Source organism: Strigops habroptila, chromosome 4 (assembly GCF_004027225.2).
Source record: "Strigops habroptila isolate Jane chromosome 4, bStrHab1.2.pri, whole genome shotgun sequence".
Lineage (NCBI taxonomy): Eukaryota > Metazoa > Chordata > Aves > Psittaciformes > Psittacidae > Strigops > Strigops habroptila.
The window spans coordinates 29,570,902-29,582,943 of NC_046358.1; the positions used below are offsets into that span (position 1 = coordinate 29,570,902).

Below are 12,042 nucleotides of genomic sequence, written 5' to 3' on the forward strand. Positions count from 1 at the left end.
ATCTATTCTTAATACAGCTAAATTTCAGCCTCACCATGGAATTTTCCTGGCATATTTTAGAAAATAAAAAAGCCAAAACAGATTACAAAAAAGCCTCAAGTAAAATACAAGAGCAGTTGCTTTGCATAGCAAAGATGAAAGCATATGCCAATAAAACAATTTCAGGATGCTTCCAGTCAAATTGACTTAACACACTTTAAGCTGTAAACTTGTCATCAGAATGCAGCTGGCAGAAGATGTACACAGGACTGATCTCACCTTGCAGTAAACTTCAGGCACATTCCATCTCAGAGATAAACATGGTAAATTACATGAAACTAGCTTTGAGAAATCTTATGGAGCAGAATCACAGCTTGAAGTAGTTACTTTTTTGACAGTTAGAGGTTATGGTACCATGTAAACTAAAAGCTCAAGTGTGGGGTGAGGAAAAGGCATATTATCAGAATTTGAACAGTAAACTTGAAAGCCTTTTTGCTGGGTGGTTTTTTGGGGGTTTTTTTTAGTTATTTTTACAATCCTGGGACTAGAACTCCTTATCACTCATACAGCTTAATTTAGACTTTAAATCCCTAATCCTGATATTTTATCAGTAATTTGCTGCTACTCCCAGTCTTCTGCAGCATTCCAAGCAGCAGTTTTTCTTTATTCTTTTTAATTACATAGCCTCTAATGTGATGATTAGGTGCACTGAACCGAAGAGGTAATCTACTTTCTAACTCTTGCAATACAACAGCTTTTGCCCCTTCCATCCCTCCATTTTTCCAATAGACGTAAAAATTGTATGCCTGGGGCAGAGGTTCTACCTCTTTAGGTGAGACTATAGGACACCATTTACCAACCCCATTAAAATCTCTTGCTACTTGTAAAAAGGAGCTATTCCTTCTCCTTTAAGTATAGAAGTATTTCTCTCCTTTCAACTCTGGTAGGATCCTTGGTTTCTGGTTGGTTTTGTATTGTTTTCCAGCAAGGTAAAGACAAATTCCTCTAATCCCTCTACTGCCCAAAGCTTTGCATCATGGCAAGTCTTTAGAAGAGCTCATGATATATTTTATCTATTGAAACAGGACCTACCATTTTCTGTGTCTCTTGGGTTACTACACTTAAGAAGCTGATGTGTATCATCTGCTTTACGGTAACAGTTTACAATGCAGGCCCTCCTCAAGGAAGAGTATCTTGTATTACTGCAGGGTAAGAGTATGCATCTAGGTGGCCACTACAGAGCAATTATGCAGGGCCAACTGTCATTGGCAAGCAAGTTGCCAGATGAATTTAAAACAGCCCTTTTGCCACCAGAGCAGGACCATAGTATGCTCAATGAGACAGGTATGTGAGTATTTTCTCATCAAAAAGGAATAAATCAATGGCTAATGTCACCATCAAGTAACACTCTGTGCACTAAAGACACTAACCAAAAAGAAAGTTGTATTTTTCTTCCAATAATATTCTCATAAGATATATGCTTATAGAAACTGAACTAAAACTGCACAAACACCCTAGTTTTATGATCTCCTCTTTTTGAATCACGACTGAACAATCTCAGAGGTGCCTACAGCTTTCTTCCCTCACTAAATATGCTCAGAGGGCACACTTAAAGGCAGGACAGACAAAGCCTCACATGCTTTCTCTTCCAGTTCCATTCCTTGGACATCGACCATCAAGACTCACAGCAGCAATCATGTTCACTCTGGAATGGAGGAAGCCCTCTGAATATATCTACACACACACAACTTCACACACTTATATGGGTAAAGTATCTTACCAGAGCAACTTCCACCTGGAAGAGTTAAAAGTTTCTGGTGAAAAAGAGGGGAAGCTGTGGTCTCGTGAGATGTTACCAGATTTTATTATTTTTTTTTTTAATCTGTGCAAAACAAGTTTTCCCATTGTTCTCAAAACACACTTAAGTTTTTAAAGCTTCAGCCTGAGGGAGAAATCTAACATGGAATTCGGCAAAATTAGTAGCAGGGGAAAATAGAAGTTGTTAATATAAAACGTCAGGCACCTTTAACAAAAGATATTGCCACAAGTAACAATTTTTGCAGCAGGACTGCTGCACTCAAAAAAGCCTTCCTAAGCCTGTTGTGGCACCGCTGAAATCCTGACAATACTGCAGCACAAGTGGGAAAGTGAAATAAAACTGTAAATTAAAAATGAAAAAAAAAAAAAAAAAAAACAACACCACAACAAAAAAAAAAAAAAAAAAAAAGAAAAAAAAAAAGGAGAGAAAAAGAGTAAAAGTATTTCAGTTCAGAGACAGAAAGCTTAAAAGGAAGTTTACAGAATCCAAAATCTGGTAGTGTCCTCCAATAGCAACAGTATCCCATATAACTTTTAACAGGTAAGTAGCACATTTTGAAGGTAAGCCCAGCAGATCAGGAACCAAAGGCTTTTATTTCAACAAGTTTAAGAATACCCTGCTTCTGACAACTTCCCCTTGCTTTTAACACCTGAACATTACAGCATCCCAAATTTAAACATACAGTCTAAGAAAAAAAAAACACAACAAACAAACAAAACAACCAACAAAGAATTGAGTTCTACTTACTGAAAATAGGAATGCAACCACAGCTGTTTCTGTGCTGTCTGTATACTGTATGGAAGCGAGCCACCAGCTTTAGGAAAAAATAGAACATGTACATTTGTTTTCTGAAAGACATTCTAAAAGCAGCAAGAATCATGAGGGGTAAGCGATCTGTACTATCCTCATGACTTATTATCAGAAAATGGTTCAATGCTCCAATAATATGAAATGGTATATAGTTGTTTGATTGGGTTTGGGGTTTTTTTTTTTTCAATCTCATAATTTACCAAGTTTCTAAACACTAAGTAGCAGATTTACACTAGGAAGAAGATAAACTATACAGGCTATAGAATTGAGTCCTCTTAGAAGATAGACATTTATGGGTAATTTTTTATGATACCACTTGATCTAAACAGATTAGAATCATTTTGTAGGAGGCTTGCCAGGCTGGTCAGGAAAGCTTTAAACTAGATGTGTTGGGGGAGGGGAGCATTGATCCATCCCAACACTCCTGGTCAGTTGCCAGCACCTGTAATAAGTGCTTGGAGCAATGTAGAGATGTTCCAGCTGCCCCAGCCATTGAGTCGGCTGCATTTGGAGCTCGGCTAAGGTGCCTCTATACAAACGCCCGTAGTATGGGGAACAAGCAAGAGGAATTAGAGATGTGTGCAAGGCTACGGGAATATGATGTCATTGGTATCACAGAAACATGGTGGGATGGCTCCTGTGACTGGAGTGTCGGAATGGAAGGTTACAGGCTGTTTAGAAAAGACAGGCCAGGCAGACGGGGAGGGGGTGTTGCTATCTATGTCAGTGATAGGCTAGAGAGTATGAAACTCTGTCTGGGGACGGGTGATGAGGTAACAGAGTGTTTGTGGGCCAGGATCAAAGGGAAAACAGCAACGGGGGACATTACGGTGGGGATCTGTTACAGGCCGCCTGATCAAGAGGACTCTGTGGATGAAGCGCTCTACAGACAGATAGGAGCAGCCTCACGCTTGCAGGCCCTGGTCCTCATGGGGGACTTCAACTATCCTGACATCTGCTGGAGGGACGGTATGGCCCGGCACAAGCAATCCAGGAGGTTCCTCGATTGTGTGGAAGACAACTTCCTCTTTCAAGCAGTAGAGGAGCCGACGAGGAGAGGTGCCATGCTGGACCCTGTGCTCACCAACAGGGAGGGACTGGTTGGAAATGTGACGCTCCAGGGCAGCCTTGGCTCTAGTGATCACGAGATGGTTGAGTTTGAGATCCTCAGGACGGTGAGAAGAGCGTGCAGCAAGCTCACTGCCCTGGACTTCAAGAAAGCAGACTTTGGCCTCTTCAGGAACCTCCTTAGTAAGGTTTCATGGGATACAGTCCTAGAGGGCAGGGGGGCCCAAGACTGCTGGTCGGTATTCAAGGATCACCTGCTACGTGCTCAAGAGTGTTGCATCCCGACTAGAAGAAAGTGCAGCAGGAGGGCCAGGAGACCTCCATGGATGGACAAGGAGCTGCTGAGGAAACTTAGAGGGGAAAAAAGAAGCTTATAGAAGGTGGAAGCGAGGACAGGCGGCCTGGGAAGAACATAGGAGCATTGCCCAAGAAGCTAGGGACCAGGTTAGGAAAGCTAAGGCCCAGCTAGAATTAAGTTTGGCAGGGGATGTAAAAGATAACAGGAAAGGATTCTATAGATACGTAGCAAATAAAAGACAGACTAGGGACAATGTAGGCCCTCTCCAGAAGCTATCAGGAGAACTGGCTACCATGGATTTGGAGAAGGCTGAGGTTCTTAATGACTTCTTTGCCTCAGTCTTCACCAGCAAATGCTCTGACCACACAACCCAAGTCTTGGAAAGCAAATGCAGGGACTGTGAGAACGAAGACCTTAGGCCCACTGTAGGAGAGGATCAGGTTCGAGACCATCTTAAGAACCTGAATGTGCACAAGTCCATGGGACCTGATGAAATCCATCCACGGGTCCTGAAGGAGCTGGAGAATGAAGTTGCTAAGCCACTGTCCATCATATTCGAAAAATCCTGGCAGTCAGGTGAAGTTCCCGATGACTGGAAGAAGGGTAATATAACCCCCGTTTTCAAGAAGGGGAAGGTGGAAGACCCGGGGAACTACAGACCAGTCAGTCTCACCTCCGTGCCTGGCAAAATCTTGGAACGGTTTCTCCTGGAAAACATGCTAAGGCACATGAAAAACAACGAGGTGGTTGCTGACAGCCAACATGGCTTCACTAAGGGGAAATCCTGCCTGACCAATTTGGTGGCCTTCTATGATGGAGCCACGGAACTGATGGACAGCGGCAGAGCAGTTGACGTCATCTACCTGGACTTGTGCAAAGCGTTCGACACTGTCCCACGTGACATCCTTGTCTCTAAATTGGAGAGACATCAATTTGATAGATGGACCACTCAGTGGATAAAAAACTGGCTCGATGGCCGCACGCAAAGAGTTGTGGTAAATGGCTCGATGTCCAGTTGGAAACCTGTAACGAGTGGTGTCCCTCAGGGATCGGTGTTGGGACCGGTCCTGTTCAACATCTTTGTCGGCGACATGGACAGTGGGATTGAGTGCGCCCTCAGCAAGTTTGCCGACGACACCAAGCTGTGTGGTTCGGTTGATACGCTGGAGGGAAGGGATGCCATCCAGAGGGACCTTGACACGCTTGTGAGGTAGGCTGATGCCAACCTTATGAAGTTTAACCAAGCCAAGTGTAAGGTCCTACACCTGGGTCGGGGCAATCCCAGGCACTGCTACAGGTTGGGCAAAGAAGAGATTCAGAGCAGCCCTGCAGAAAAGGACTTGGGGGTGTTGGTTGATGAGAAGCTTAACATGAGCCAGCAGTGTGCGCTTGCAGCCCAGAAAGCCAACCGCATCCTGGGCTGCATCAAAAGAAGCGTGACCAGCAGGTCGAAGGAGGTGATCCTGCCCCTCTACTCTGCTCTTGTGAGACCTCACTTGGAGTACTGCGTACAGTTCTGGTGTCCTCAACATAAAAAGGACATGGAGCTGTTGGAGTGAGTCCAGAGGAGGGCCACGAGGATGATCAAGGGGCTGGAGCACCTCCCATATGAAGACAGGCTGAGAGAGTTGGGGCTGTTCAGCCTGGAGAAGAGAAGGCTGCGTGGTGACCTCATAGCAGCCTTCCAGTATCTGAAGGGGGTCTATAAGGATGCTGGGAGGGACTCTTCCTTAGAGACTGTAGTGGTAGGACAAGGGGTAATGGGTTCAAACTTAAACAGGGGAAGTTTAGACTAGATATAAGGAAGAAGTTCTTTACAGTGAGGGTGGTGAAGCACTGGAATGGGTTGCCCAGGGAGGTTGTGGATGCTTCATCCCTGGCGGTGTTCAAGGCCAGGTTGGACAGAGCCTTGAACCACGTGGTTTAGGGCAAGGTGTCCCTGCCCATGGCAGGGGGGTTGGAACTAGATGATCTTAAGGTCCTTTCCAACCCTTACGATTCTATGATTCTATTACCCAAACAAGCTAGAGGGAATAAAACAAGCAACTTCCAGAAAAAGACAGACTACAAAACAACATTATTTTAAAAAGCAAGAACTTCTAATGAAATCATGTTTGTATTGATTTGGTTTCCTGCTAATGCAGGTTGTGATTTCTTGAAATGGATTTAACACAGAAGAATCAGCGATACTGAATTATATTAGTGTTTTGTATTAGAAACAAACTAAATGAAAACCCACTACATTCAACCTGTCCTAGAAGACACCATAAGGACCTGTTACAAAAGCTTTACTACTCTCAGGAATTCATTACGTGCAGGTGTCTATGGAGCTGTTCATTTGCACTAACACAGAATTATGCAATTCACCAAGTTATTCCACAATATGAATGAAATTAAGGAGCCATTGTGCAGATTGCATCTCTTCAAGAGTTAGCAACTTTGCTAAACAGATGCTATAGGAAACCAGATGTATTTCAAAACACTCTTACTTGTGGGAACCATAGATACCTAAAAACTCACTGGCTGCAGTTTCTGTGTATGTCCAAACACTGCTCAATTCAGTGGAAAGAGAACTGAAAGCATTCCTGCTAGTCCTGTGTTCAGGGTGTTCAAATTACACCAAATGTTAGAAGAGTTGAACAGCTACTCCATACTACACAGGAGCATGAGTATCCAGCTTGGAACAGCAACATGTGCAGGGATTCAACAATGCCAAAGAATGACCAAATTGTTGAAGTTGAAAGCACCCACCAGAGATCATCTAGAATAACTCACTGCTCAAAACAGGGTTGAACTGAGCATGTTGCTCAATACAGCATTCTGGCAGGTTTTGAGTATCTCCAAGAAGAGACTCTACAAACTCTGAGCAACCTGTTCCATTTAAACATCAGAAAACATTTTTGCTGTAAGGGTACACTGGAATCTCCTGTATCTCGATTTGTGTCCATTACCTCTTGTTCTTTCACTGGTCACCATGCAAAGAATCTGCCTCTACTTTGCATCCTCCCATCAGGTACTTATACACATTGATAAGGTCTCCCAGTAAAGTTCTCTTTGCCAGGCTGAGGAATTATCCAGTGCTCTCAGCCTCTCCTTGTGTGACATATGTTCCAATTCCTTCTCTTCATGGCCTTTTGCTTGACTTGATTCAGTATGTTCAAGTCTGTCTTGTAGCGGGAAGCCAGCAGCTGGACTCCAGATGTGGTCTCACCAGTGCTAAATAGAGGTCCTACCCTGGGTCAGGGCAATCCCAAGCACAGGTACAGGCTGGGTGAAGAATGGATTCAGAGCTGCCCTGAGGAGAAGGACTTAGGGGTGCTGATTGATGAGAAGTTCAACACGAGCCAGCAGTGTGCACTCACAGCCCAGAAAGCCAACTGTATGCTGGGCTGCATCAAAAGAAGTGTTACCAGCAGGTTGAGGGAGGTGATTCTCCCCTCTACTCTGCTCTCGTAAGACCCTACTTGGAGTACTGCATCCAGCTCTGCGGCCCCCAACATAAGAACAACACAGACATGTTGGAGCGGCTCCAGAAGAAGACCATGAAGATGCTCAGAGGGCTGGAGCACCTCTCCTATGAGGACAGGCTGAGAAGGTAGGGCTTCTTCAGCCTGGAGAAGAGAAGGCTCAGGGGAGACCTTAGAGCAGCCTTCCAGTGCCTAAAGGGGGTCGACAAGAAAGCTGAAGAGGGACTTTGAAGAATACATAGGGACAGGACAAGGAGGAATGGCTGAAAGATGGTAGATTTAGATTAGATATTAGGAAGAAATTCTTTACTGTGAGGGTGGTGACGCACTGGAACAGGTTGCCTACAGAAGTTTGTGGCTGCCCCATCCCTGGAAGTTTTCGAGGCCAGGCTGGACGGGGCTTTGAGCAACCTGGTCTAGTGGAAGGGGGGTTGGAACTAGCTGATCTTTAAGGTCCCTTCCAACACAAACCATTCTACGATTCTATGATTGACACCAGCCAGCTCCCTTAGCATGTATGGGTGTAACCCATATAAGTGCTTGCTTTTGAGAAACAAGCTTCACAGCATCAGAATACTACAGCTGCTCTCCTCCTTCAGGTTGGCTGGGGCTATGCTTTCCATACAAAATATTGACTTCATGAACACAAACATGGGAAGACTGAACAGAACAATTGCATATTACAATATTAACAAAGTGACTAACAGTAGAGAAACCTCTTATTCTCCACTGTGTCTGATGTGTAGGATGACACTGCAAAGAAGAAACAAGGAGAACACAGCACACTCAAACCTGAACTTTCTGTCAAAACAGAAGTATGACTGGAGTTAGAACAGCAGCATGAGCTGATTTTTTTCTATACAATGACATATGAATGTGTCTGTACAGCAAACATTATATAAAAATGCCCACAAAGCTTTTTCTAGTCAATCATAATAGGAGAGCTGGAGTCAGAGCCCCATTAAGATTAATAAAAGGATTCTACTGCCATCTATTCTACCAAGTTGTCATATCGCTGAGAACTTAAGGTTCATTCAACATCAAGAGAAGTGATTTTGCAGATCATTATGACCACTTGCTTACCAGGATAGCCTTCCAGACTTTGCCTCACATTGTCCACAGTAGGATAAACCTTCATGGAGGGGCAAGAAAAAAAGCAACTTTAATAACGCAGCTCTAAATACACAAGCTGCCAATTTTCAAACAAAAATCACCTTAAAAGAAAACTTACTTGAGAACATTTAAAGCTTTATTTTCCAGAACAAATAAAATTACACTGCAACTTAAAACTAGTTGTGTACCAGTAACAAGAAGTCTTTAATATTTTACCTCTCTCGCAGAGCTTACCAAAATTAGCTAGCAAGACTCAATCTGTCTTGCTTCAACCCCTTCCACAGTGGTCAACAATATTTTGAGATTTTAGACTCATAGTTCAAATGTTTGACAACATTTTCTCCTCAATTTAACAAGCTCCTGCTCTTGTCTGAACCGTGCTAATAACCAGGTTAGAAAATAATTTAGTTTAGGTATTAATCACTCAGGGTTCAGTTACATCTCAGTAGCAGAAACAGCTGCATCTACAAAACTCAGAAAAGCTATGGAATAAGAATATAATTTTGATTATATATTCTCTAAGGTCATGCTGATGGAAATTAGAGTATATTTTTATACTGTAAGTGGCATCCTTATGATTTCAGAATGAAAACTACATTAATGTCTGCCAAATGTTAAAAGTAAACCAACGACTAAGATTTAAACAACAAATGAATAAATGTTAAATAAAGGTCACTAGCACCTAAACGACATACCAACTGAATTGGAACATCACATTTAAGATTCATCACACTTCTGCCTGCAGCCACCAGGCTCTCCTGGAACTCTGAGCACAGCCATTTGGACCCATCAGCTCCCATTGAACCAATGCTTGAGAACTGTCCAACAACAGGCCAGGATTCCTGTGCTGGTATTGACAAAGCATGCTCTTTCAAAAGCTAGTGATGGAAATTAAAACATTGTTAAAACTTCAACAGGCAAAGAATACCTTAATTAGTGGTTTAATATCACTTCTGATTTAATCCTCTGTTAAATCCTCTATAATTCACTTCTGACAGAGATTAACATTCACACTATCATTTTAACTTTGCAATAAAAAGTCAGGCTGTCCAAATAAACCCACTGTTCTTTCAAGAGAAGATCAAACATCACAAGTTTTATCCAAAAGGCATCAAAGCCAGCCATTAAATGGCTAAAAAGAACACTAGCAGCTCTTCCTAAAAACATCAAACATCGCCTTCAGAAATCACAATAAATTAAACAACAATCTTTTTATATTTGGTGGTTGCTGGCCATAAAATTCCTCTCATATCCTAAAGCCTCAGCTACAATAGAAGCCTACAACAAGAAGGGAAAAACGAACAATTGAAGAGAAAATTGAAATAATGCTTTTAGAGGAGTTCTTTAACTGTGAATGGAATTTAAAGTCACATTAAAAACAGATGGATATAGGCACATATTACATTTACCTTTCCCGCCCCCCTCTAGAGAGAGCACGTAACTTAAACACCTTCAGTCATCAGTGTAGTGTTACCAGGTCTATCTGCATTGTCACTAAAATAATCTTTTTAATTTCAGAAACGTTTTCTTTACAAGCTTTTTCTATTTCATTTTGTTTTCATTGTCTTACTAGGCAAAAATACGTTGGCATCCTACCCCCAAGTTTATCTCTAGCCAGCCTGATTTTATCTCTTCCCCCTTTTAAATCTAGTTTAAAGCTCTTTCAATAAGCCCTGCTCACTCCAGTGCAAAGACCCTTTTTCCACCGTTTGAGAAAGGTGTACCCATCTGTTACCAGCAGGCCTGCTGTCATGATCAAACCAACCCCAACTTAGAAGCATAGCAGAACAAAACTTAAAACCTGACTGAACTGATGCCATCAGCTGTGTGCTGGTTTTTCATTTGATGGCTTTTTGCCAGGTCATTAGGGAAGAAGGAACTGTAATAGCATTTAACATTTAAGTAAACAAAATAAGGTTTTTCCTTATGTGCAGGCAAGTCTGTATCAACATACCTTTCTTCAGCAAGTGCCTTTGAAGGCAGCTATATTTGGTTCCCAGTCACAGAAGACTGGATTTTGATAGTGCCACACTTGTTAGAAACACCAACAGCACATAGGAAGTCATTTCAGTGATGGTGACTTCTCAGGTATCTCTAAGCACAGGACAATTCAGATGACAAGCTGACCATGGTAATATTGCCCAGGAATATTATGTGGAAAGTCTATGCTGTCATAAATTGCAAGCTTATGTTAATGCTCGCTTAAACTGTAAATTATCATAGCTGGAAAAATTGGAAAGAACTACAGAATGCTCTCCAAAATTGTATTTGCAGTTAAAATATTAGCAAAAAAGGTTACAGTTTTGGTACCTTTCTCAGCCTAAGATGACCCCACTTTTCTTTATCACTACCTTGATATCGTCCAGGGGTAGAACCAAGCAGATACACTCTACAAACAAAAAGAAGAAAAACAAAAACAAAAAAACAAAACACCACAACACCAAGTTATTTGCAGTTCTGGAGTATTTTGGTTTGCAAAGTACTTAAGGTATTAAAGTGAAACCTATCAGCAATGTTGAATATATAAGGGCAACCAGAAATGTTTAATCTTTCACACTTAAGATCTACAGTATAACAAAAAGTGGATTTGTTAAAGCCAATCTATTGCTACATCCAAATCAGCAGATTTGGGTACGAGTTTTCATTTGGGCACCTAATAGTTCAGATGTAAAGTACAGGTTTTTTGACTGCCCTCCTAATGATGCTTTAGTAGCCTGCTTCACTTGGCCCTGAAAACAGAGGATAGACCTGCAGAGTCACAAAAACAGATGCTTTAAGAAGCTTTCCTTACTGCATCTCACACATAGCTCTATCCATGAATGATGTCCCCCACATATTTTATATGGCAAGGAATTGATCCTTAGCCCAATAAGTGACTCTTCCCTAACCCATATATAAATTCACATCAGCTAAGGCTCAGTCAACCTGTCCAAGCTCATGCAGTAACAGCATGAACAAGAACAGCAGCTCAGGCTGTTAGGTTACCGGACTATAGGGTACATGCTTTTTTACCCCCTCCAATCTTGTAAGACTCTACATCAAGAAAAAAAGCACTTTTTAAATGTATTAAACTAGACCAGGTTTCTGTCTTTTTCCACCATAGTTTATGACCATTTTCAGGTTTTTTCCAACTAAATTTTGCCAACTTATAAAACTGCTATTAAGCAACCAAGAAGATTTACACTTTCTGAAGTAAATACCACATTTCAGTGGAAATGCAAGATTTCTCTATTAGAAGTAAATTAAGCATCCTTAATTAAGTAATACCAGCAATGTGATATTGAGAAGACTGCTTCTAGACAAAGTATATTATTATTTAACGTAATATCGCCTACCAGACACAATCCATTCCTGTAACAGGCAAAGTTATATATATATGTACTTTCAGCTACCTTCTGTCAAGTTACTGATGATACACCTTTTTTCATTCCTTTAAAAATGTATGTTTAGAAAACAAGTGGGGCAATTCAACATAATCTGCATAACAT

General features: G+C 41.7%; 1 protein-coding gene across 1 annotated transcript in view; it reads right to left on the bottom strand.

Annotated features, from left to right (window-relative positions):
• Window positions 1-12,042, bottom strand: part of TDP1 (tyrosyl-DNA phosphodiesterase 1) — a 47,650-nt gene that overhangs the window by 25,428 nt on the left and 10,180 nt on the right. The window contains exons 9-12 of the mRNA XM_030484717.1: window positions 10,865-10,943; window positions 9,250-9,432; window positions 8,525-8,573; window positions 2,546-2,612 (exon numbers count right to left, since the gene is read on the bottom strand). Of these exons, the coding sequence (XP_030340577.1) occupies window positions 2,546-2,612; window positions 8,525-8,573; window positions 9,250-9,432; window positions 10,865-10,943 (378 nt within the window). The remainder of the gene's footprint in view (window positions 1-2,545; window positions 2,613-8,524; window positions 8,574-9,249; window positions 9,433-10,864; window positions 10,944-12,042) is intronic.